Here is a 26,486-nt window from a genome sequence, read left to right on the forward strand (position 1 = left end):
CGCGATGAGAGTTGAGTCACGTGAGAAGTCACGTGTAAAGTGCAACATAGAGGGCGCTCTGCGCGGCGGAAGTGCTCTACTCTGTAGAAACTAAAAATCGATCGCATTCAGTACAAATCGCAACACAATTTGTTTGCTGGGACGGGCGTGATTTTTCTACAACACAAAACAGCCACGTAAGCAACAAATAAATGCACAGAAACGTGGACATCGAGGTTTAAAGTTAACCATTTTATCGTCTAAAAGAGTTGTGTTTATCGGGACAGAACGCAGCATACAGCCTTTTACAGGCAGGCGAGTTTCTTCAGATTTTTTTTGTCGCCACGTTGGCGTTGCATTATTGGTTACGACGACATTGGCGCTGCCATTGATGATGATGAAAATGGATCGAGTTAAAGCATGTAAAGTGAGACGTAGTTGCTTAGTGTTGGCTGCATTCGTACTGCTTACTGTATCCGAGTTACCCGTCGTTGTGGCTGCACCAGTCTTGCCAAACACGGCTTACATCAATCAGCCACCAGTTCCAGGCATGGCAGGTAAATTTTGGAAAGATTTGGTTTTTTAATTACATAGTCCATGCATACCCCCCCCCCCCCCCACAAACCCCACAACCAACAAATTAGTATTGCTTCTTGGTTCAAAATTTGTTGAAATTGAAAGTTGACATTATTCAAAGGAAATCGTTGGCCACAATAAAAAGAACTGTACATGTGTATGTACAGCTTTTCTGGATTTGAAGAGTAGGCCCCTTTTGTCAGGTTGTCATGATCACTGATGATTGTGTTTAACTGTTTATTATAAATCAGTATTACTAGTTTTGCCCTTCATCCATGTATACATGTACATGTGTAAACACAGTATACTCAGTGTGTAACCTCCCGAGTGAAAGTTGGACAAAATCATTTTTTGTGGGACTTGAACCCACGACCTCCAGTTCGGGAGCCAGAGATAACATGTACGTCGGTGAAGGGCAAAACCTAATATTGCTTTACATCATCCTGTTGCAAATTACATCTTATGAATAGTGTTTATTATTCTAAATTACTAAAAACCTTTTATTTATTTTTGAAGGTAACGCTGACAGTAAACAAACAACACCTCTCGAAGTCCCAGCACATGTTGACAAGACAGACATGACAGATGTTGGCAGCGACAGACATACAAGTACCGAAAACACCGTTGGGGATGGTAAACTGAAAACTTACACCAAAAATGGAGTGGATGGTGGAATAGAGATCAAAGAACAAAGCAATGATGGTGTTGTACCAGCTGATGATAAACACGGGGAAGGAAACGGACAAACTAGTGAGAAGGGTGAGAGAAACCCAGATCTAGATGGTAAGATGGACGTGAAGTTTCACTGAACATGTGTATGTACGTACAGCTTTTCTGGATTTGAAGAGTAGGCCCCTATTGTCATGATCACTGATGATTGTGTTTAACTGTTTACCATGTTTATTATAAATCAGTATTACTAGTTTTGCCCTTCATCCATGTATACACACATTATACTCGTGTGTAACCTCCTGAGTGAAAGTTGGACAAAATCATTTGTGTGGGATTTGAACCCACAACCTCCAGTTCGGGAGCCGGAGGTAACATGTACGTCGGTGAAGGGCAAAACCTAATATTGCTTTACATCATCCTGATGCAAATTACATCTTGTGAATAGTGTTTAGTATTCTAAATTACTAAAAACCTTTTATTTTCTGGAAGGTAACGCTGACAGTAAACAAACAACACCTCTCGAAGTCCCAGCAAATGTTGACAAGACAGACGTTGGCAGCGACAGACATACAAGTACCGAAAACACCGTTGGGGATGGTAAACTGGAACCTGACACCAATAATGGAGTTAATGGAGGAATAGAGAGCAAAGAACAAAGCAGTGTTGGGGTTGTACCAGCTGATGATAAATACGGGGAAGGAAACGGACATACTGGTGAGAATGGTGAGAAAAACCCAGATCAAGATGGTGAGAATGGACGTAAAGTCCCACAGCCAGATGGTGAGAATGGTGCAAAAGGACCCCCAGATACCGGTACAGATGGTGTAAATGATGCCAAAGAAACCACAGGTCAAGATGGTGAGAATGGACATGAAGTCCCACAGCCAGACGGTGAAAGTGGTGCAAAAGAAACCCCAGGTCAAGGTGGTGTATATGATGCCAAAGGGACGGTAGGGACCACAGGTCAAGGTGGTGAGAATGGACAAAAAGTCCTAAAGCCAGATGTTGAAAATGGTGCCAAAGGAACCACAGGTCAAGTTGGTGAGAATGGACAAGAAGTCCAACAGCGAGATGGTGAGACTGTTGCAAAAGAAACCCCAGGTCAAGATGTTGCAAATTATGCCAAAGAAACCACAGGTCAAGGTGTTGAGAATGGACGAGAAGTCCCACAGCGAGATAGTAAGAATGGTGCAAAAGAAACCACAGGTCAAGGTGGTGTAAATGCTGCTACAGGAACCACAGAACATGATGGCGAGAATGGACAAGAAAACTTGAAACAAGATGGTCAAGATGCATACAGTTCAGGTCAACAATATAAAGGAAATGTCGGAGATGACGGTCTGCCAGGAAGCAACAGGGGTAAAGACAACCCCAAAGGAAGCACTGGTTTCACTGGGAGGCAACAAAATCCTGATCAAAACCAGGTTGGGGATCAACCAGGAAACAACCTGAACCCAGGCGATGGCTCTGAACAAGGAAGCCATAGTCAAACTGGGTACAACTCTAATCCATATCCAGATCCCAATGGAAATAGGGGTCAGCCAGGAAACAACCTGAACCCAGGCTATGGCTTTGAACAAGGAAGCCGTAGTCAAACTGGGTACAATTCTAATCCATATCCAGATCCAAATGGAAATAGGGATCAACCAGGAAACAACCTGAACCCAGGCGATGGCTATGAACAAGGAAGCCGTAGTCAAACTGGGTACAATTCTAATCCATATCCAGATCCAAATGGAAATAGGGATCAACCAGGAAACAACCTGAACCCAGGCGATGGCTATGAACAAGGAAGCCATAGTCAAACTGGGTACAATTCTAATCCATATCCAGATCCAAATGGAAATAGGGGTCAGCCAGGAAACAACCTGAGCCCAGTCCATGGCTCTGACCAAGGAAGCCAAAGTCAAACTGGGTACAACTCTAATCCATATCCAGATCCCAATGGAAATAGGGGTCAGCCAGGAAACAACCTGAGCCCAGTCCATGGCTCTGACCAAGGAAGCCGTAGTCAAACTGGGTACAACTCTAATCCATATCCAGATCCCAATGGAAATAGGGGTCAGCCAGGAAACAACCAGGAGCAAGGCTATGGCTATGAACAAGGAAGCCGTAGTCAAACTGGGTACAATTCTAATCCATATCCAGATCCAAATGGAAATAGGGATCAACCAGGAAACAACCTGAACCCAGGCTATGGCTATGAACAAGGAAGCCGTAGTCAAACTGGGTACAACTCTAATCCATATCCAGATCCCAATGGAAATAGGGATCAACCAGGACACAACCTGAACCCAGGCGATGGCTATGAACAAGGAAGCCATAGTCAAACTGGGTACAACTCTAATCCATATCCAGATCCAAATGGAACTAGGGATCAACCAGGAAACAACCTGAACCCAGGCGATGGCTATGATCAAGGAAGCCGTAGTCAAACTGGGTACAACTCTAATCCATATCCAGATCCAAATGGAAATAGGGGTCAGCCAGGAAATAACCTGAACCCAGGCTATAAAGCACAAGAAAATCTTGGTCTGGATTCTAACAATCCAGTGAAAGTTTCTGAGCAAAATGAGCAAGGAATGGACTTGAAAGGTGACAATGATCTGAAAGAACAGCAAGCAGGAGCTGATGATGCCGAACCAAGCTTGGTACCTGACAGAAAGCAACAAGAAGCCTCTGAGGAATCATCTTTCAGCTCAGAGTCTGATGACTCCAGGGATGGAGAGAAAGTCGATGGTGATTTCTTTAACCCAGAGGGTGAAACATTTAAAGACATTCAAGGAGAGTATGAGGTTGGTACAAACAAATTATTTTCAAAGTTGTTAGAGTCCGAGTTGTCAACTCAATCTCCCGAAGAATTTTGTGACCATGCACATTCCAGAATCCTTCTCTAATCTACATGTAGCACTCTACAGAAAGGCAGTGGCACAGTCTTTGAATTTGTAACAGTGGCGTGGCTTGCCTTCCTTGTAAAATGTTCCCAAACCTACATGTACATGTAGTGTATGAAGGATTTGGGCTAATGAATTTTCATTGGTTCCCACACAATGTTAAATTTGGAATATTCGATATCCCTCTGAGCAAAAGTGCCCTGAGAATTAGTTATTGCAAAGTATATGTACATGTACACTAAGTAATGCAGTATTAACATTATTCAAATTTATAAGTTTTTTGAAAATCAATGAAAAAGTCTGAAGGTCTCCTTATTTGAATGTTTTGTCTGACCATCTTTTTTTTTAAAGTATCCTGATGAGGGGGTGAATGATGAGAGGCTGAAGGAAGCAGAACGGCCTCCAAAACCAGTCAGTGCGGATGTTGGAAACAAGGTGATAGCAGGAATACCCAGTAACGACCTGGCATACGAGAAGGAAACATCGAGCAGTCACTTCATGGCGTACTCGTTGACTGCTATCCTGCTGATTATGGCTACGTACATCCTGTACCACAACAAACAAAAAGTAAGTGTGCATACAATATACACTCGTATTTTCCCTACCTAGCTATGAGCCCGAGAAGGAGCAGAAACTGTGGATGGCAGTGAGTGGTCTACTGACAACTTTTTTATTGGTTTGGACTTGTAAATGGTCCGAGTTGTCATCAAGTCACAGAGTTGTAACAGAGTCAGTCACAAGTCACTGCAAGTCATCACAAGTCACCTCGTCCCAAGTCAAGTCACAAGCTATTGAAAGGCATTCCTTTGTCATTGTTCATCCCCTGCAACTCATTAATTGACTTGGATGGAATCATTAAACAACTCTGTCAAGTCAGTCACAAGGCAATCAAGGTCAATCAGCGGTCCGTCCACAAGTAAGATCATGCAAGAGGACATGAACAATGACAAGGAATGAGTTTGTCAGAGTTCATTTGAATTTCTTGTGACATGACATCAGACTTGAGGACATGTGATTGACAAGCACACATTGAAAAAGATTGAAATTTGAAATGGAAAGGCCTGTGTTATAAAAAGTCAACAGTTCTTGAGCCTCTTACAAGTTCACAAGAGCATCCCATTTCTGAAGAAAAAAAGTATTTTGAAATTGATATTTGTTATTTGTTTGTAGATCATTGCTGTCATCATTGAGGGGCGGACTGGGGACGGACGTCGTAGCCGAAGCAATGATGGCTACCACAAGTTGGACCAGAATCTGAGTGAGGCCATGCCGACACTCAACTCCCAGGCAGCGAAGGACTACAAATTCTAGATGGCTGTCACCGAGTGGGTGTGACAATCAGTGACAAGCCACCATTTGTCACTGATTGTCACTGACAGGCCGTATTACTGATGATCAGCATGTGGCATTTAGTGACAGGCTTTATTGTTTTGTGACAGACTTGTCACCGATGTCAAATTTGCTTTAACGTGACAATGCCGTTAATGACATTTCATGACAGATTTTGTCATCAGCTGTCGAATCATGATCTCAAGCTTTGTTATTCGTGACAAAGACTGTCATTTGATGACAAAAGTGTCATTGGTAAGGGGATCTTATTGTCTTATATTATCGCCAAACAGTTGGAATATTTTAATGTCATGAATGTTCGATGTTCCTTCTTGGAGAGTTTGTGCACAGCCAGCAGTTTTTCCTGTTGCTTGTATTCTTCATTATTTTCTTTAGTGTTACATGGGTGTATATATTACTAGCTCTGCTTCTGAATTTTGTTAAAAACTTAGAACAGTCCTAATTTGGAATGAAGAGAAAATGTCTTTCAATACGTGTAGATATGCACCAAATAGTCGGCTGAAGATGAAATACTTTGCCGTACTTTGTTTACACAGGTTTTCTAACGGGAGCCTTTTGACCCTAAGTACATAGCACACATGCGAACAAAGTACAACATTGCATTTCAAGGCAATTGTAAACATAGCTGTACTGTGTTGTGCAATTTGTCTGGCTCGTTAGTTTTTTTCATTGTTTGGGTCCAGATTGTTTAAAGACATTTTCATGTAGTGGTATGTAGATTGCATACATGTATAATGTAACTTTAAAATGGAGCATGTTCAGGCACAGACTATAGTTTACTGTAATTCGACTTACTTCATTCGAACGTTGGATGGTTGGGCTACTCTAGTCAACTATTTCGAACCGGAGCACGGGGCATGGTAGCATCACTGGTTACCAATGGCTGTGCGCATCATAAAGCACAACGAGGAGCCAGACTTTTTACTGTCGTTTGACTAGAGGCGTTCGTAGGCGTAGGTTACATCACGAACCAACCACTAGTCAACTAATGGTCCTGGCCTGAACTTACTCCTTGCTTTAAAGCTACATGTAGTAGTGTTTTGTCTGCGCTCTTGTAATCAGTTACAAAAAGTTTAGAAAGCATATAGGCAAATTGAGGGTTTAAAAGGAAGATATGCCATTTTGTTAACTTCGTAAAACGTAATCTGAAATCATTTCCTAGTTTCCGTTAATATGTGTCTTTTTGCTTTAAAAATATTTAAATTTCTTCCGTTTATGTGTGTTTGTTTGACCAGATGCTCACCGATTTCAGCTTTGGTGGTTTATTCATGGTTCTGGAAGATTTTTGTTTGTTTGCTTTTATATGAAAGTAAACAATAGCAGCTATTTTCTAACAACTATTGTGAAATGTTACAGTGACTAAACATTCCTGCAGAGAAATAGTGCATGGAAATATGAAAATAAGAAATAAAGTCTGTAAATCGTGTTTTTGTATTCATATTAAAAAAAAAAAAAAATTAAAGTTGAATGAAGAAATTGGAGAAAATGGAGTGGGTTATCGTTTCAAATTTTAAAAAAGGTACAACACGTCATAGAGTGATGCACACTTCATGCACGAAATAGGTACATGAACTATGACCCATCATAATAGAGCTGTACATAGCTAGCAGAAAGGGGGTAGAAATACTTAACAACATAATTACTATTTTTTTGTTTGGCAAAATGACTGTAAATTTGCTTTATGAAAGGTTTATTATAGAACATTCTTTTTTCCTATTTTCATATGACTAATTAATTACACAGAAAACGTGATGCACATTTACATGTGACTATGATACTTAATGTTTTGTTGTAGGTCATGGTGCAGCGTGTTTATTTCAAAAAGATACTTAGCCTTTAACTTTGTAACTTTAGTATTTTTGTATTTCAGTCAGTGTGTCTTGAATCATTTCAAGTTTGGTTTTTGCAATAAATTAATTCTAAAGGGTAGATTGATTCTGGTTTGTGTTTATCTTGTTTGGAAAGTGTACATGCGTGTGATGAAATGTCCATGACTTTATAAAGGGGACTTTTTTTAGGTGAAAAGTAAATTATATAATATAAGGCACAAACGTTTCGAGGAAAAATATGAAGACATCCTGCACATACAAATGAACTCGGTCATTTTTGTCTTAGATATTTTTATTTCTTGGAAAAATGTTTTAACTTGGTCATGTAAAAATCAATAACAAAATGGGTGATTCAACTTTGAAGGAACTTTAATATGAGACAAGTAACAAAAATTACATGTAGATGATTCTTTTTATGCAAACTTTTGGTTTATTTCATTACAGTTGCGCTAAGCACAAGTTATTGTGAGAAATTTTCTGCAAGGAGAAAATCGGCTCCTTCGTGAGTCATTTTGGAACATCTTTTAAGACAAAGAATATGAATGATAAAGTTCAATATTACAACCTGATTCATTATAAAACCCTATCTATCTGAAAACTTCGTGGAAACTTCAAATCCAAGCAGCACGGTGGGCCGTTTCAAATGATCAATGGCACATTGAAAAGTAATAGTTATTCACATAAAATCCTGAATATATCTGAATACTGACAAAAAAGTGCTGACAAATGTGGAATAATAAGTCTTAATTACTAACTCAATTAAAAATTTAAATAAATTGCATAGTTGAATAAAATCACAGATATTGCAGTGGCAAAGCACACAGAATAATTCGAATCAAAATTAAAGAAATTACAAGATTTCCAAATTAAAAAAAAAACTCTGGAACACATTAAAATATATTCATCTGTACCTCATGTTAGAAGCTTAAAAATACATGTATAAAACACAGAAAAACCCGTAAAGAAATTGCATAAGAACTGTGAAGGTGAATTCCAAAGTCCTTGTGTATATGCCTTTCCTCATGTCTCATGAGAAGGTCATAGGGCGCCCTCTACATTTATAACATGGCAGGCATTTATTATGTGAGTTTTATGCCTGTCAAAGCCTGGTTGTTTGTCAAATGACCATTGCCCATTGTGAACTCGGAAACCAACTCCTGAGTTGCGGATTCCACTTCCATCTTGACACTACCGATCTTTTCCTGGTACTTTGCATACGTGTACCAGCCACTCCCTAGCGTGTTCAAGGTGACGCCCATTCCGCCTAGCACACTGAGCTGCACGCCACCGAAGGTGAACAGCCCAACAATCACAACCACTACACTCTTCATGACCCCCACAACGCTCAGCGTGAGGGCAGAGGTCAGGGTGGTGCAGAGAAAGACTGAATAGTTCAAAGCGCATCCCATGGAAATCACCACAAGAAATGCCACAAGGAACTTGATGGAATGTAAATCTGGGAAATCCAAGATTTGGGTGAACTCGGACGTAGCTGTTGTGTAGAGAAGCAAGAGTGGTATGCAGTTGAGGCTGTTGAGGTACGCGATGTCGGCCGCTGATAGCGTTTCGTGCTGCGAGCTGAGGCTCTGAACCAGCGTTAGGTACAAGGATTGAGAGAAGACACTCAGCATGCCGAATGTGTAGGCTGTAAGGTCAAAGGTCAAATCGCCAAGACCTGCAAGGAAGAAATGAAGCATGGGGACAGAAAATAAGTACACAGTCAGTTGATTTGCATGCAGTTGTGTACCGCTCTAAAGTTGAATGTCGTTTGTACTCTTGTTCTGAAGAATCTGAACATTTAGCTCAAATAAATATGCTGACTCTGTATTTGCCACAATATGTTACACTTATCACAGCACCTAAAACTATGTGTTACACTTGGCATATAGCAGTTGCTTTAATTTAAAAAAGAACATGCATTTTATTGGCTTTTGCATCTGTTACAATTGTTGACTAGACAAATGCAAGTATGCTCGCCAAAAAAAAAGAGTAAAAAAACGACAGCCCCCTTCCCACCCTAAAAATAGACCTGTTGACTTCCAGGATCCAGAATCAGACATTATGATTCAAATCCAATTTCGACCACAACTCTAATTTGAATTTGGTGACACCAAATCAAAACTTCAAGGTTTTATTTAGGAACAAACCTGTAAACACACATCCTGCAGTCATGACCATGACGGACCCAACCACAGGCAGACTAGGTGCTCCCTTCTGCAGCAGACATGGCGTCAACAACAGATTCATCAGTGGCACGCAACGTTTGAGAATGGTGTACATGGCCACGTTCATCCCGCCCAAGGCATGGAGAGACAGAACGGAGTGGAACAGACCCAGGATGGAAGGCAGCCAGCACAGCTTGAGGTTGGTGAAGGTAGCTGGAGGGAGGCAGAGGTGACCTAAGATGCCAAGGCATTTGAAGACAGATGCTGTGAGAATCTAAAGGGAAATGAAGAAGAATTTAAAAAGTAGCCAACTTGCTAATAAAGTGAATAGAACTTACTTTAAATTAGATTAAAACTTTGACGATATTTCGGATATTACACACACACACAAAATTTAAAAAAAACACAGCTTGATATATTTTCTTTTTATTAACATTATTTTATTATAAGTTATATACCTAGCCTAACACTGAATTTCCTTCTTGAAGTTGAATATTCAAATCGATACATAGTAATTATCAATAGGCAACAGCCCTACTGCAACTTCTATGCAACCATAGAGGAACAGTGTAAATAATCTGTATTGACTTAAGTCTGTTAAAATGTCAGTCCAACCCCAACTTCAAGGCTGGTGCTGTTTAATTAAAAAAATCCCCTTCGTATATTTTGCTCTAGCAAATAAGTTTGTGACTAAAAAAATAATATTATGAGTAAAAGAAATGGACACCTACCATCTGACACAACATGATGAAACACGGGAAATGGAAGCCCAAAGTGCTCAAGACGACCTTGTTGACGAACGACATGGAGCCGGAAAGTACACCGTAAAATACAGCGGCGCTGACACCGGACCAGCGCGCTGACTGGCCCGGTACTGTCGTCATGTCGACACGCTGCTCGGTGGGCTACGAAAATCAGCCGTTGTCGCTGTTTAACAGATGACCAGTACTTTTTTACGATAGAGAATTAAACTACCTCCTACCAGAGGCTGACTGACCTCACCCCACTTGGAAGTGAATTTTCTCTTTAGTTTATGTGAGCTACGCGATACTTTCGAGTGTTTTTCCGTGTAGTTTGACAAACATTCCGCCAACTTGGCCAGGCGGCGTACGTACATACACGACGTGACATCACTTGAGGGCGCTATGCAAAATCCATGGTGCGTCAAATTCTCGACAATTTTCTCAAACTTCGGTTTCGTCTACACTGAGTCCGGTTTATTCCCTGATTTTGGCAATGGAACCCCTTTGTAGGCTACGTTTTTGTGTGACACATATCATCGTGACAGCTTTTTGAAAGCAATCAGTCTTAAAAAATTCTCTGCATTGCAATGAGAACTTATTTTCGTTCCCTCCATCTTTATCATTATTGGTACACTTGAATTTACTTACCCATTACTGCATTATTGGAGCCGGTTCTCGCGTACTCAAGCGTTGCTTGTAAGCAGAATAAGCGTAACTAGGACTGAAATCTCTCAGGGTGCGGTAGGTTTATATTAGAGCTCTCTGGAGGTCAATTCAGTATCTAGAATGATGTATAATCTGGGTGCGAGTAGTTATTGATCAACACATCTAGAACAGTCAAATTGCGGCGTGAGATGCTGCAGCGTGGCACATGAAGTGCCCGAAGCGAATACTTATACACAGAGCTAGCTATACAAGCCGTATTGTTATTCCAATGACGAAACGTCTTTGCAGTTGTTCTGCATACCTCTGCGTCTTAATCCGTATTTAGTTCTCCTAGTGTTGTTAAAATATGCAACAATACCAACCGTACCAACAACATGACGATCAGCTCGTTTTTTTCTTCAAAATCATTTACGCTTATGTATTGATTTATTATAATTTCTTTTTACACGACATGCCTTTAATTCATTATCAAATATGTCTCTTACAATACAGAAGACAGAAGAAATTTGTCTGCTTTATTCACATTATTATTACTTAAAAAGACCGTTTTACAGTCAATATCACGTTCATTCAAGACACTGAGGCACCGAAAACACCAACGAGGGCGTCTCTGCGTATCAACAGAGGGCGCTATGTGCACACAACGCTGTCCGAAATGAAGCTGGACACAAAATGGACGCAGTGTGCAATGATGGTGCTAGTGCACTCGTGCGATTGCTAAGAAAGTCAGTTTGTGTCCTTGTTATGGGAGTCCTGGTCAAAATGTAACCATCTTTGTTCACGGTTGTGAAATGAGAGTGCCATCCACAATGACAACAGGCCACCGATTGGGGGCGTTGTGACGACCGTCATTTGGGGAGGGGTAAATAAACCCCGTGACTCCAAGTTTGACAGAATTACATTTACCATGATTCAAATTTTTTTCACAGTCTTTTATTTATGGACTGAAGTAAAGTACTCAGTAGCATTATTTCTACTGCTTGTATAGCCTATCCAAATAATAGGGTCGTTATAGCGCCCTCTTTTGTTCAGCTCAGAGGCATTGTTCATTTTGAGAGGACTTTGTTCAGACCACCATGTAGCCTTTGTTCATCTTCTGCCATTCCTGGTATTTAGCACTCTCAGTATCCACGTTGGTTCCGGTATTGGCCACGCCCACCCACACCTCCTCCAGTCCTCGCATGTAAGCGTACATCTCCGCTAGTCTCTTCCTCGTGTCTGACGGAGGGTGGTTGCGGTAGGAGCAGTACACTATGGTCAGAACTACCACCAGGAAGAAGGCTAGTGCCCCGCCTATGATACCAGCGACTACGGTAGGATTGGACGGGGGTTGGACGCGCGTGCAATCGTTGCCAAGCCACGGCCTCTGTGGTAGATGCGCTCCCATTGGCTCGTCTGGTGATCTGAGTTTGGGGTTCTCTCGCCTTTTTCTGCCGACGAGGATTGGCATCCGATCACGTGATGTCTGCTTGCCTTTCGATGGTTCACCACCTGTACGGAAGTGCAAAATATGAATTAAAGTGAGGTTTTGATTGGTAGCAAATACTGGGAAAAGTTTGCGGATCCTATGGCCAAACGAAGAGTCTATCTAAAAGAGCAGTGTGACTCTGAGCAGAACCAGGTAGAGATTTGCTCTCTTTAACTTAAGTTGAGTTTTCGATCAATAGACTGTTCTTACCGTCAGAAGATCAAAGAAACACAATTTCTGACATATTGGTCAGTCGAAATATGCCTAACATGGATAACCCACTTCGAGGAACCTCCGTTTTATATTGGTCAATCCCGCCTGAGGGCAAGTTATAGGAACTAGGACACTTTTTTGGAGCTTTAGCTTTGGGTCCGCGCAAAAGAGAACAGTTTTAGTTGTGCATCAGTGTAAAGTAGGCAGAAATTGAAAGAAACAGAGGAGGGTAACGATCAACAACTTTAAACCCGACTTTAGGGGGGAAAAACCCGGCCCCCCAAAAAATCGAAGTCATTGCCCTGGTCAGGTCTCCGGTTTAAAACCATCTGTCATTTTTTTAAAGGGGAATGTTGATGGGGGGAAACCAGTCCCAAATTTCAACCGTGCCAGGCCTACCGGCTTCGCGAATCGCTAGCTACATGTGCTTCCTGGCTGCTGTAGCTGCCTGATGCGTGCGTCGAGTTTGTGACACGACCCACCCCGTGGGGACAGGGGGTCTGTAGAATTTGGTTCAAGATACAGTATCTGACACAGATTGCAAACCCATGGCGGTGATTGATAAAGAATTTTACGTTGTTACGACGCCAATTTCAAGTTCAAAATGACTTTACTGAAACTGCTTTGCTCCAATTCCAAAATGTAAAGATTACAAAAATAATTTTTAAAGTAAGGTAACGATTAAACTATCGTCAATACCTTGGATTCACGTCTGTTTAATATTTGGATCCAAAAGAGTCAATAGCATTGCATGTTTTTTTTTTGGGGGGGGGGGATTGCTTCAATGACGTAGAATGTTCATCATCAGCGATACTTATTGGCTGAGACGGTCTACACCCATTTCTCAGCTTTGATGAAAGAGTATGATAGCTGTACCTAAAAAGGGCATTATTGAAATATCTCCTCTAAAAATAGCCGAGCAATTTAACAAACCATTCCGGTGGATGAGTAAATTCCTTCAATAATCACCAACCTACCAGAAACTCTGTTTCCCTCCGTGTCCCCCGTGACTTTCCGCGGGGAGATCGCACCGAGTCCATGTCCTACAGAGCTAGCCTCGTACCGTAGTGGATCTATCATCACTTCCTGTAGAAAAAGAACCGAGAGAGGATCTCAGATGCCATAAGTTATCACTGTTATCTGTATATGCGGCCTCCTCGGGGAAATTGAAGAACGCCTCGAGGGAGAGACTAGATAATCCGAAGCGGAAGGAGGGGTTAGTGGGTGGGAGGAGCTGACCTCTGGTCAAGGGGCGTATTGCGAAGGAAAAAAAGATGAATTTGTACAGGCGAGCTGCAGTGATCGGTATAGAGGCATTTAGTGCATTTGAATTTGCGCATACAACTAACTGCATTTACATTTTTGCTTGTATTGGGCGCCAGTGACGTACGACACATTTTGCAAAATAATTTCACTTTTTGCGGGGTGAGGGTGTCTTTGTTGGGATTTATTGCCCCCCCCAAAAAAAATCGATCCAATCAAGGTTGTTTCATATTATTTGATCAGTTCTACCCACGTACTTTATTCAAACAGTTCAATGCCTTTTCCCTTCAATTCGCTTTAATGAACATCGGAACGGGGAATGTATCAAACGCCTACACAAACTATTATCCGAGTTCCCACAAAGTGCAAGTTTTTCAATCAGTTCCAACTTCACACCCGGCTAAATAATTCACTTAAACCGCAGGGGCCCCCTGCTTCGCCTTGATTCCATTTCCCCTTCTCGTTTCCTTGGCATAACGAACTCCTTCCGAGGAGAAATTTGACTGACACGCATCTGCATTAGTTCCCCCTTTTCTTCCCCCAAAATGCTTGACTTGCTCGTGTGTGGTACGGTAAGATAGAGAGATTCGTGACCCGTAGGGTACGCCGTGGGTGCACATTTTTGCAAAACACACACAGCCATGAGTTGCGCAAAACATTCGCTACACCCAATTTAACATGGCCCTGAAATTGAAAATTGAAACACCAATAATTCTTTTGGGTCAATTTACGTTGTTTTCTCTTCTGGATGGAAGAAGTAAACATGAAATGTGAACTCTTTAAGACGCACAAAAGGCAAGGTTTTTGGAGCTAGAAAGGTCGTGAGGCAAATTACATTCATAAATACCTGAGACAGTTAATACCTATTCTATATATAGAGCCCGTCACGTGGGCGGTTTTAAACGGTTGATAAAACACCGGCTGGCTGGTTTTAAACACTTTTGCGGTGTCACATAAAATTTGGACTACCATGAAATCTGGTCCCTTTTACCCTTTTATTGGTTGAACGTTCACAATCTTCACTCAGGCATGCGCAATACTACCAATGAGTCCGTATTTCATAGAGTCCTAAAATTCACACTAAATTCAATCCTAAGAACACGCCACGGCGCGCACCAATCTCCATATCAGGAGATATTCAGTACTACGTGAGATGCACATACCATAACATATCTAGAGGGTGTTTTAAAAAAAAACATGAAATGAAATTGTTAAACAAAATAGTTTGAAATTTATAGTTTTTGACTTATTTTGACTTTTTGACCCAATAGTATTTATCAGCGTCCAGGCCCAAAGCCGGTTTAAATGAACTTGTTTTAAACCGGCCAAGCACATATTATCTATTCCCTTATTAAAACATGTATATAGCCCACGCATATAAAAAAAATGGTGCAGTGTTTGATATTGGACCTTCCACCATCTAGGATAATTTTATTATTTAATATCGCACAATTACTACATGAAACCCAAAGGTTCATAGAGTTTTTTTTCCATGGGGAATGGGGGGGGGGAGGGAGTTCAGCAACAGGTTGTAAAATTGTAATCTTTTCGGACCACAGACAGGTAGGTCTCAGGATGTGGTCTGAGTCGTATCCGTATAAAGTACTATCGACTGCCACAGGCAAACCAGCGAGTCAACACCAATAAATGACAGGTACTTGAAATGTATTTCCCTGCGACTTGGCTTCGGTGAGATGTATCGGCTGTTTTGCAGACAGCAGGTTGGCGATCTATCAAGAAAAAGTTGGTTGGTACATCAGTAGAGGCCGTCGGTATAGGTAATCAATCAAAGAGGAGGAGAGACGCAAACGATACTGATCATTGAGTTTGTTCTGAGGGAAGTATTTGTCCGGTTCACGACAAATCTTGAGGGAAATTACTCGAAATTTATCACCAAATCTTCCTGGACCTAATTTTACTCTATTTTTCCATCGAATTATAATCGTAATTTGAAAAAAAAAGACTGCTGCAAAAGTGTGCAAGTTTCTATTTTTTTCAGATTCAGAATATGCCTAAACGTTTAGTTTATCATCAGACTTAAAATGTAACGGAGTTATTCTCATCAACTATACCTACAACTTGCTTTCTTAGACACGAACAGTCACGTTTACCCAAGCGGTCACATGGAGTTTTTTGGCCGAGCAGTAGGATTAAGGTGTGTTATTAATGTCTTAAATTGGAGGAACCATCTTGTGCTAGAAATTCCGTTCAATTATGACATTGCAAGATTTATTCTGACAGCCCCGGTTGTAGGTTTGGACGTTACCTGCAGCGTATGCAATGTCATCGGTCCATAGAGATATGAGACTCAAAGGTAGTACGGTGGCTGTGAAGTGACATATACCGTCGACTTTATATTCACGATGTTGTCCTGAAATATATTTTCCGTAAATGCATTCCAATGAATGTCACCTTCAAGGCCACCGTATACTGACGAAGTGCGTATCACGCAGCGACTTAAACGCGCATGGCGCTCTTGTAACACCAAACACAAAAAGAAAGACATTCCAACCAACAAACCAACCAGCCAGCCATTTTATGAACAAAGTCGTAGGGAAAGGCACGTACCTTATATCCTTATATAAGACAATGACAACCCACTTGATTGATCGACTTAAGGAAGGAGGTTGTTCCTCCCTAATAGATAACTAATTACTGGCAGGATATTGTATTAAACTCTTCTTGGAACAAAATAAACTGCGACGAATGAACTTTGGAATTTAGGCGAAATAGAAACAAAGATAACAATCAAAGCTGTGAATCATTTTTCTTTTTATGAATTCTTTCGGCAACCTTTTTTTTTGCATTTACGATTTCTCTTTGAATTCAAAACGGAAAAGTGTGCTAGTATCTCGCTCAAATTTGCCGAAAAATATGCCTATTAGTAAATAGTATATCCACTCAAATTAACCTGTGTTTCGTTCAACGTCATTTTGTGTTTGTTTAACATCCGTTCCTGGCGTCAGAATAAAACGATAAAATGCCAAGGTCCTATCCCTAAAAAACTGTCAACATGAATTATTCACTTCTATCTCTTAGTCACCCATCCCCTCTCCTAAATCAAGCAACAACAAAAAATCAGCTTGCGCCTTCTTCAGAACGATATAACTGTAATTCTTTCGGGGGTAATTAGTCAAATTTGCCTCATCACGAAATGACCATTACTTTCGTGGTCATCGATGAATTCACTGAGGCCTACTGAGATGTCGTCATAATAGTCACACGCAAGGTTGGCACGCAATTTCTTAACAATCGCAGTATCTAAATGGCTTTCAAAAATATTTGACATTTGGGTCCAAAACGTGAAACTATCCATGATTGATGTACCTAATCCAGTGGATCGTGAAGTTCTCCACCAGTTAAGTTCAATCTAATAGTTGTCGTTCGAGACAATCACAAACAAATCACAAGTCAGATCATAAGCCAAAACACAAGTCAGTCACAAGTCAATCATACATCAAATCACAAGTCAAGTGACACGTGCCTTAGGGAAAGGGAAGCAAGTTGTGACACAGAAAAGGGATGCCCTTGTCACTTTTCATTAGAAAAGCTTGTCATTTGACCATAGACCGGATGACTTGTGATTGACGTGTGATTGACGTGTAACATGCAATGATTTCTGGTGATTCGATTATTGACAATTCTGATCAATAAAGTACGTGCAATGGCAGCCTCAATTTCGTATCTGTCCCGGACAATGCTTATTTACATTGAACATTCCAAAAGATTTGCTTTATAATTAAGAATACTCACGTTGATTTCTGGATCTCTTGTCCCGTCAGGTCGAACTTTGTCACGGTTCCCCGGGTGAGTCTGGCCCGAAACTGCGCAAGGCACAGAAGGAAAATTGGCCAGCAGCAACGCAGTCGCGAAGACAAACCACAGCAGATCCCCTCTCCTTCCGATGACCCGAACGCCACAGCATGCCATCACGTTTGCCAAAAGACGACGAGTTTCTGCAGTGAATTACGGCCTAATGATAATCCCCACCTCTCACTTAAAGAGATTCTCGTCCTGGTGAAGGCCCTAACACAAGGCTTCCCTCTCGGGTGTATTCTGATTACAAATGCTTCCTTACCTCATGACAGTCTCAGAGAGACCCCCGTTTTGGAGGAGTGAGGGGTAGACTGGCGCGACAGTACCCAACTCTACGGCAAACCTTAGAGAGGTTTCGCTGCCTTAGTTAGTCATTACTTCGTGCCCACCCTTACCAAAAATGATGAAAGGACGTGTGCAAATCGCGCTACCGATGACCGGTTCAAAAGTAAGCGCTCCATTTATAAGTAGCTCACGAGTGACTCCCCGCACAACTTTCTATTTTCTTGTGAGTGTATGAGTTTAGTGTCATAACCGCTCAACTCCCTAGCGGCACTTCGAGGGACTCTTAAACGTTCCGCGGGAAGAGGAAGCCTACATGAGGAGGGTATAAATTTGACATCGTGTATTCCCCCGGCAACCGGCGTTTTTATTTGGAGCAGTTTTATTATTTTTTTGTATTTTGAGTAGGACCTGTGTAGGGCCTGGGATGTTTTGGCAGAAATTGAGGGGCCATGTAACCGTACTGCCGGACCTGTGTGTTCCTGTGTGGCTGTGGTACCGGTAATGTTTGGGTCAAAAGGCCTCGACGTGGACCATTTATGTTTACTGCCTGGTAAATAATTTGCCAAGCATGTTAACGATAATAACCTCACTTGAGTGTCTTCCGAGTCCCATTTCTTCAAAATAGCATGTAAAAGCGCAAATGCAGCCCTGTTATAATCGCTTTGGACCTATTATATATTTTGATATAGGCCCTATAATTAAGTTATATATTTTTATGTGCCCTATAATTAAGTTATATATTATGGGCCCCATATTAACACTTAATACATGGACCATAAAAACTCTCATACAAAATGCTATATGAATGGCGTAGGCCTATGAGTAATTTTTGGGTTATTTATGACGTTACCTACAACGATATCTATAAATCTTTACATTCCTGACAACATGAATTATAAGATGGCCTTGGGTAACTGTTATTGCAATTAAATTGTGCTCGCTTACGAACCACCCGTACTTAGTTCTCGCAAACAGTTTGCTCACGGTTTACCTAATTTGCGGTAGCTCATTTGAGTTCATGACTTGACAGGTTTTTGATATCCAGTTTCCTTCCAGGAAGAAATCGATAAGCATGGAGTTCCAGGGGGTAGACTGTGGGCTTTGAAGTAGTCCTACGTGTACCCCCGCTTAAAGAGTTGGAAACGCGCCAGAGGAGCAAAAGTTACCCTTTAAAACACCCTTATGGCCACCTTTGGTTGTGTGTAAGCACGTAGCTATCTCCATGTGGACCCGTCACGTGTACGCCACGCGCATGCTGCACGCGTTCTTAAAGACGCGGCACGCGCGCTTTTTTGATATTCCTATTGGTCGAAAAAGAGCCCGAAGTGCGTGCGCCCTACCCGAGCGCGACTCGTTTATAAGCCTTGCACCACCGCAGAAAATCGCTGCTGCCAGATTTGACTATAAGGCTGCATCCGAATCAACTGCCTAGAGCTAGGTCTAGGTCTGTGCCCTTTGAAAATACGCGGAGACGCGCTGACAATAGACGTAGCCGTAGCTCTGGAAGCCCGTTTCGGACACGGCCTAACATATTATACAACACCTGAATAAATCCCCGTCATCTGATTGGTGAATTGTAGATCACGTGACATATTATTATTCGGTATAATGCACGGTGCGACCATGCGTTATACCCATGCGTTATACCGTTTCACTTTGCGCTTGTTCCATGACGCGGTATTTGCGTGCAAAATGCATGCTGGTGTGTTCCATCCGCGCAGCGCGTATTGTTCCAAAGAGCCAGCGCTACAGCTTTGGGTTCAAACATTTTCGTGAAGGGGTAGTTCAACATCTTTAAAATCAAAATAAATTGTAGTTTATAATTTACCAATCAAATGACGAGAATTTATTCAGGTGTTGTATAAAACAAATAACGAATGTTTTACGTTCGTGCGATGGAAAGAATAATTTCATTCGGTGACAGATTGAATGTTCTATTCCACTCGGCTTCGCCTCGTGGAATAGAACATTCAATCTGTCACCTCATGAAATTATTCTTACCATCGCACTCACAAACATTCGTTATTTGTATAACAACACACTGTCGACGCCATATGGAAAATGTGCTACCGCCCTATATGCGGACCCAATAACAACATTTACTATGAGAAAATCAGATAGTGATTTTTGCCTTTTTGTAAAATTGTTATCTCTATGTTTAATTGGAATGACAACATTCCTTATTGACGCCAATCACGGTCATGTATGGTGGGCAAAAGGGGAACAGGTCACAAGAATCACAGACGACATCTTGGGATGTAAAATGTTGTTTACATCAATTTATGAACAATTTAAAAATAGGAGTCAATCTGTCAGCCCGATAATCAGAATCAGTGCTGGGTATATCACTCATTGCGTGCCACACTCCCGACCTTATTTTCCCAATCCAGCAATAGGCATAGGAGTAATTTTTGTTTTTGTATTTCAGTCAGTGGATGCAAGGGGGAATTGCCCGCGGGGGCTCGGGGAATCGGCTCCCGGAACTGTGTTAAGTAAGAAATCACGGAAGCTTTACTTTTGGAAGCAGAGAGCTGACCTCCTCAAGATTTTACCCCCCTCCTCAAGCTCCCGACCAGTGACCCCGGCTGCTTCCGAGGCAATAAATCAGTCCAACTTTCTTACCGACCCTCTTGACATGTTCCATTACTTTGGAAAGATCTTCAAGTTGCTTGGGTGTAAATAGCCGGAATGACCCTTAGACGCACCCCTAACTATACCCCGGAACGAAAGCTAACACGCACAGTCAATTAGCTCAGGTGCTTTTGAAAAGCCTAACAACACAAACACGAACAACCCTGATCCAATAACAGCTAACCAAAATTGAACTCGTATAGCCTAACCAAACGACCCGAACCAAACCGACATATATCGAGCTATACCGATAGGGAATAACCGTGGCACGAACGGACCCAAGTCATATTACCGACCCGGCCTGACACAACACCGAACAGAACGAAACCAAACCGAACCCACGAAAACCATCAAACTGAACTTACCTACACTTAAAGGCAACCAAACCTGCATAATAGGATAGTCGAACCCCATCCTCACCCGACCCGATAGACAAACCTTAATAGACAAAACCGACCCGGCGAGACCCAAACGCAACAAGTACCCAACGAGTAAACGGATCTGAAATTAACCAACATGGTTAATTTCAAGAATCACTTAGGCCCTTTATATAGCCTACTGTAACATTCCTCTCCTGTTCATTTGATCATTTACTTCCGATCTCGTCTTTTAAAACCTGTATGACCCTTGTCTTGTCATTCTATCAATTTGCCCTCTTTTCTAATGACCCAAAACTTTGTGCCTATTTCAACTCTTCAGCACCGGCCTGCAAATTATGTTGTGCGGCTCCCTGCACTTGTCAAACCGGTAACAGTATCATCAATACAGTCTGTTAGCTACACACACTAACAGCCCCTAGGCTTCCGTTATCAATTCCTCATCCGAACTGGGAACTAGTCGAGTCTGAATCATGACATCATCCATTGGGCATTGCCATGCCAGATCATAGGCCTTATGCGTTAAGGCGAATACAGAGGGCAATGGTTTTTTTTGTATCGCTGGGATACGCATGAGTAAACCTTCTGTGAATTCATTGTTACAAAATTAAAACTATTAATATATAAAAATAAAACCAAAGAACACCCTTTGATACCCGCAACGCATGTCTATTGACAGCGGACTCACAACGCGACTTCAGGCGAAGCGAATCTCACGACGTCAACAACCATATATCTTCATTGCGGCATTCGGAGTTTTACCAAAAACTAAATAATCTCTTCGCATATTTTAAAGAAGTATGAGTTACCTTCAAGTCAGAATGGATGATTATTGATTTTGGACATCAATTATGGAACGTGCTAATGATTTTTTTTTTAGGATCCCACTCGGAACTGGATATGAAGCCGAGGTTTCGTAAATGTTCCATTCATGCCAGGAGGTCAATAGCTCCCTCTACCGGTAAACTGAAGCAAAGGTATAAGTTGATTTTCAATCGAAATCGCGCATGTATTCCTTAGTTTGGTTCCGAGACCTTATACAATGCCAATGATGTTTGAGTCGGGTATCCGCCATTGTCACGTGACAGAATGATTATGTTCTGGCTGTTCCGAAGGGTTTTTTTGTTCGAAATTTGTCGAACATCGTGTACAAAGAGTCTACATGGAATCTTAAAGTAAGGAATCACAGCAAATTTGCATCGGCAATAAATATTTATTGTTTTCTTTTAAAACAAAACTACAATATAGTACAATTAATTATGTACAGTCCGCAAAGATGGTAGTTTGGCCAGAGTAGACGCTTAAGTTGAGATTTGTGTCATTATCTTACACATTTGATTAGTTACTACCAAGTTAATGAAAGAAACCGACTGGAGGTGGATTCGAACCAACGGTCTCCAGAACCCTTCACTTATATGTTCCACAAATTAAAACTTTACTTTGACTCTTTTCCAAATATACATTATATAATCATTAACAGTGCTGGATTTTAGCCAAATGTTAAATTTAAATTGATATTCATGGGTCACATCAAGTACTTAAATTTGCTGGATCTAACACTAATGACAAGGTTGAAAAGAGCACACTGCGTAGGCACAATTATGACGACTTTTAAAAAATACTAATACTTTGCCAGTTCATGCACAATAGATTTGCCGTGTGTCCTTTTTAGAGTCTGTTATTTTATTTAAGGTATTTCGAATTATCTTTGGTGTAATAAGCGAGGTAGGCCTATAACTTGATTTAAATTGTATTTAACACTTTGGTTGATGCCACAATCAAGGTTTATGCTCGAAAATTTTCTTTTTAAGCTTTTTGAGACTATTTTTGATTTCGTAATTGTATTTTCAATCATGAACATGTATTATTTTTATACAATTAAGGCGGGGTAATCTTACACTACATTGCACAGTATAAAACCTACGAATGTCACAGTGCTTCCCTGACTGTATCTCACTCGATGTCAGAGGATATTACAGATAACAGCTCAAAGGCGCATTGCATCCGGATTATTACCGAGTAACAGGACAACAAGAGAACCAGCTCTACCTTAATCGACAACTTCAAGTCAACTTTGACCGTCTTTAAGAACACGGCAACTCCACAAAAAAAGTCATTACTATTTATAATGTAGATTACATTTTTAGCAAAATTTCTATCTCAGGTTTTTTTTTAATGAAACCTTTTAATTTGGAAGCTTAACGTTAGCATAGAGATACATTATAGTTTTTTTTCGAGTGAAAGTAGATCATATTTTTTTCGTATTTCAGGAGACGATAAAGGCTTGTGTGTTGGCATAAGGGCATATGGTCGTATAGAAAACACATGGGACACCGCTTTCGTAGAAGTCTGTGGAATATCCCCTTGCACAACAAAGGTCTATGATATGCGATCAGATTCAGCGATTGATTATGCAAACAAGACTGCGCCTTGACCTCGAGATTCTGACCATTCAGCGGACGCCTTCTATATCGGGTCTTCGGTAACCCGTTGTTGTATTACAAAAACATGACAGCCAAATAACAAATCAACAGCTATGTCCACAGTTCTGATCGAAATGACGTCACAGTTTATAAAGTCGACTCTGATTTGCTGGCGCCTGGGGTCGCATACAATTTGCATTGCTCAGACGTTGGTTACGGAGAGGGCGGGCTCTGTTGGACAACGGGTGATGCTCAGACTACTATCATGGCCGCGAGATTGTGGAAACTGCCATATTACTACAGCATAAATTTAGGCGCCCAAAATGGGCATGATTTGAAGCGTTTGCTAGACTAAGGGGTCACGTATGGGGGCAGGACAAAACGGTTCTTGAGCTCTTGCAGGTCCGCAAGTCTAAAGAACCCGATTGGGCAATTCGCTGTCACGTGACTTTAAGAGCTGCACCATGACGCGCGTTTAGTAATCGTTACACAATTATTTCTCATCCATATCCATACCAAGTTTTCTGTTCAGTCTATTTATATATCCATTAGCACGCCGTAAACTGCACACACTGTTTCCCTTCCAAAATAAGTGCTTTTAATTCTTTACTGTATAAAACTTTTAAATTAATAAAGGAATTATGCTAGTGGCTTAAACTATATATTTCAGAAAAAATAACATCCATAATGTGGATGCTTTATCTAACCACATAATTTAATAGTGAAATTGGAAACTTAGGTGAAGCAAACCACGTGTTCACTAAATGCTACAGTTCAATGTACAGTACGTGCGATGTCATCATTATAGAAAGTTAACGACCACAAAAAAATATTTCCCTTCGAGGCAATATTTAAACTTGCAATTATTTTCATGGAGCCAGATACTAATTGAATACATGAGAACAAGAAGGTAGAAAGTGATTTTTTTAGGCTCGGAGAAGGAACTATCCTCCATGCATATGGCGCTGATGCGCAAAAATGCGTGAGATTCGGCCCTTCTGGTACACACAAGCACAGTTTACAACATTCCTCACAAATCCAAACAGCTCAACCCCAACTCATCCTTTCTCGACTCAACTCAACTCACAAGCCATTCTAGCAAACTGTGACAACATCACTCCTTCGTCAGTGCTCATTCCCCGTTACTTCGCACATTACTTGACTCGACTGCAACCCACTCTGCACACAAGGGCGCCCTCTGTGTGAACAAATACCGTGCAGGGTATGATTTAAAATTGGCAAACATGGCGGTGTTGACCTCTTCTTGTTCTCATGTATTCAATGCCGGCCTATAGTCAGGACTGCATGTGCGTGTTAAGCGTGCTGGTCCTCTTCAATCCCCGGAAGGATCCAGACTGAGACGCCTGCTGTCGCTGGTGGCGCCGTAACCCAGGCAAGCAGCGCAAGACATTCTTAAACCCGTCTCGGAATTTACTATTCATCCAGCAGTAGATGAAAGGGTTGTAGACGCAGTTGCTCATGGCAACGGCAATGACGGTGACGTAGATGACCCGGATGTAGGGGTAGCAGAGCACGGTGTATTGGTGAACGTCTTGTACGATGTTGAAGGTGTGAATAGGGAGGTAGCAGATGGCGAAGAGGAACACTATCACGGCGAACATCTTGACTAACTGTGACAGATAGGGGGAAAAGATCGATGTTTATATTAAAGCCTTCAGGTTATGACAGCAAGGGTAGAAAATCTATCGATCCAGAGGACGGAAGGAAGTTTGAGAGTCAAGTAAATTGGAGTACTGCTCCCTGTCTAGCAGGTTCATATAGCATTGACCCCGCCTCTGTACCTTGCAAGGCTAACAGTACGCGATGACATCACCAGCGTGTCTGCCAATCACGGCGTTGTGTCAATAGACCTAACTCGTCCTGTACAAGTTTTCTCATGGGGGCGCTATACCATTGGCCTGCACCAAACCCCTCCGTTTCGAATGGGAGATTTATGAGACGCTTGGTGACAGGGAACACACCGATCCTTTTCAATTGCTTACGTCATGTTTAAGGAGGGAGGGTTCTTATGTAACAAAATAAACACCACAGAACAACCGTAGGATGCCACGTACTAGAATAACTGAACGTTATTTTTTTTTTTCAACGGTGCATGCATATCCCAAATAAGTAACCAGTTTTCAAGTATCAATTTATAGCCTGATGTCACTTCAATGAAAACCTCGGAAGTTGCCGCCGAAAGTACGGCCATTTGTTTCATACGATCGTCTCGCGGACTTTGGAGCGAGGTTCACGGGGACGAGGGGCCCGGCCGACCGGCCGGCACGACTACCGCTGTACTCACTCAATATTTGCGCGCTCGGCAACCAATTTGCAGCGACACCCTAAATTGATGCGTTTCTAAAAACATCCGAAGGCAATCGGTCACATCATATCGTGGAGAGGTATCGGCCACGGCACGCCACCTTCATCTCCGGAGTGTTTTTTTTTTCTGTCATGATATCGGTGAACAAAACTCTATCCGTAGGTTAACATGAAATCGGAATTGTTTAAAGAATGTGATGGTTTTGACATAGATTTGTTTGAACTGTTAAAACGGTTGGTAAAGTGTTTTCCGTCATTGTTTTGGACAAATTATCATCTAATTGACTTTACATAGCGGCAAATGTTGTCAAAGATCAACAACGCAGATGCATTATCATTAATTATCTTGGTGTCAAGCATTTTATGTGGGTAAAGTCGTGTGAAAATATGAAGAGAAAGCAGGATGCTACCGAGATTGTTTTCTTTTTAAAAGTTCGCAATGCCAAAATGCCATCAGAAACCAGGACAAGCCATGCACGAGGCACACACTTTGAAAGTCAAAGGCCTTGTTGGGAACCAGACTTGTGTCAAATTAATGGACGGAAACACAAAGGCGAAGCTTTAGTCAATCGTTCCGACACCAACAGGTGCCATCGTGGTTTTTCACTTTCAATCAATAACATCGAGTAAAAAATAATTAATAAAAATTTGCCCAAAAAAATATTATCTGTGACGCAATATAAACTTCGACTGTAAAATGTTATATCTGAATGTATATAGGAGTGTGATCATGTGATTCATTGATAATGTCCATTTTCACAACTTGCGAATTATTATCTTCAACGAAAAAAAATGACATTGTTTGAACAAT

General features: G+C 41.4%; 4 protein-coding genes across 8 annotated transcripts in view; 1 reads left to right on the top strand and 3 right to left on the bottom strand.

Moving 5' to 3' along the window:
- The first annotated feature begins 69 nt into the window (after positions 1–69).
- On the top strand, positions 70–7,406 carry LOC119731659 (collagen alpha-1(III) chain-like). 2 transcript variants are annotated; one of them, XM_038204864.1, is made up of 5 exons: positions 70–536; positions 1,072–1,314; positions 1,717–4,022; positions 4,473–4,688; positions 5,292–7,406. In XM_038204864.1, the coding sequence occupies exons 1-5, from the start codon at positions 371–373 to the stop codon at positions 5,430–5,432; spliced, it is 3,072 nt and encodes a 1,023-aa protein (XP_038060792.1). In that variant the 5' UTR covers positions 70–370; the 3' UTR covers positions 5,433–7,406. The 2 variants fall into 2 exon arrangements, with proteins under 2 accessions (XP_038060792.1, XP_038060791.1); XM_038204863.1 differs by having other exon boundaries at positions 1,072–1,338; positions 5,292–7,400.
- A 219-nt stretch (positions 7,407–7,625) lies between these two features.
- LOC119731661 (UDP-galactose/UDP-glucose transporter 7-like) lies at positions 7,626–10,589 on the bottom strand. Its single transcript, XM_038204866.1, has 3 exons — positions 10,197–10,589; positions 9,448–9,739; positions 7,626–8,975 (listed from the first exon to the last, which is right to left on the bottom strand). The coding sequence occupies exons 1-3, from the start codon at positions 10,347–10,349 to the stop codon at positions 8,380–8,382; spliced, it is 1,041 nt and encodes a 346-aa protein (XP_038060794.1). The 5' UTR covers positions 10,350–10,589; the 3' UTR covers positions 7,626–8,379.
- Positions 10,590–11,333: 744 nt separating this feature from the next.
- Positions 11,334–18,114, bottom strand: LOC119732617. Its single transcript, XM_038206200.1, has 3 exons — positions 17,572–18,114; positions 13,533–13,641; positions 11,334–12,365 (listed from the first exon to the last, which is right to left on the bottom strand). The coding sequence occupies exons 1-3, from the start codon at positions 17,746–17,748 to the stop codon at positions 11,941–11,943; spliced, it is 711 nt and encodes a 236-aa protein (XP_038062128.1). The 5' UTR covers positions 17,749–18,114; the 3' UTR covers positions 11,334–11,940.
- Positions 18,115–23,865: 5,751 nt separating this feature from the next.
- LOC119732573 (substance-P receptor-like) overlaps positions 23,866–26,486 on the bottom strand; it is a 35,490-nt gene continuing 32,869 nt past the window's right edge. For all 4 annotated transcript variants that reach the window (XM_038206138.1, XM_038206136.1, XM_038206140.1 and 1 more), the window contains one exon: positions 23,866–24,981. In XM_038206138.1, the coding sequence (XP_038062066.1) occupies positions 24,646–24,981 (336 nt within the window). In that variant the 3' untranslated portion in view covers positions 23,866–24,645. The remainder of the gene's footprint in view (positions 24,982–26,486) is intronic.

The sequence above is a fragment of the Patiria miniata genome, unplaced genomic scaffold, assembly GCF_015706575.1.
Source record: "Patiria miniata isolate m_02_andy unplaced genomic scaffold, ASM1570657v1 HiC_scaffold_24, whole genome shotgun sequence".
Lineage (NCBI taxonomy): Eukaryota > Metazoa > Echinodermata > Asteroidea > Valvatida > Asterinidae > Patiria > Patiria miniata.

Coding starts and splice junctions, on each gene's coding strand:
- LOC119731659 (XM_038204863.1), top strand. CDS start 371: ATGATGATGAAAATGGATCGAGTTAAAGCATGTAAAGTGAGACGTAGT. Junction 537..1,071: donor ACCAGTTCCAGGCATGGCAG/GTAAATTTTGGA, acceptor TTATTTTTGAAG/GTAACGCTGACAGTAAACAA. Junction 4,689..5,291: donor TGTACCACAACAAACAAAAA/GTAAGTGTGCAT, acceptor ATTTGTTTGTAG/ATCATTGCTGTCATCATTGA.
- LOC119731661 (XM_038204866.1), bottom strand. CDS start 10,349: ATGACGACAGTACCGGGCCAGTCAGCGCGCTGGTCCGGTGTCAGCGCC. Junction 9,740..10,196: donor TCATCATGTTGTGTCAGATG/GTAGGTGTCCAT, acceptor ATTTCCCTTTAG/ATTCTCACAGCATCTGTCTT. Junction 8,976..9,447: donor TGCAGGATGTGTGTTTACAG/GTTTGTTCCTAA, acceptor TCTTCCTTGCAG/GTCTTGGCGATTTGACCTTT.
- LOC119732617 (XM_038206200.1), bottom strand. CDS start 17,748: ATGGCATGCTGTGGCGTTCGGGTCATCGGAAGGAGAGGGGATCTGCTG. Junction 13,642..17,571: donor CAAGAGATCCAGAAATCAAC/GTGAGTATTCTT, acceptor CTTTTTCTACAG/GAAGTGATGATAGATCCACT. Junction 12,366..13,532: donor GGAGGGAAACAGAGTTTCTG/GTAGGTTGGTGA, acceptor ACTTCCGTACAG/GTGGTGAACCATCGAAAGGC.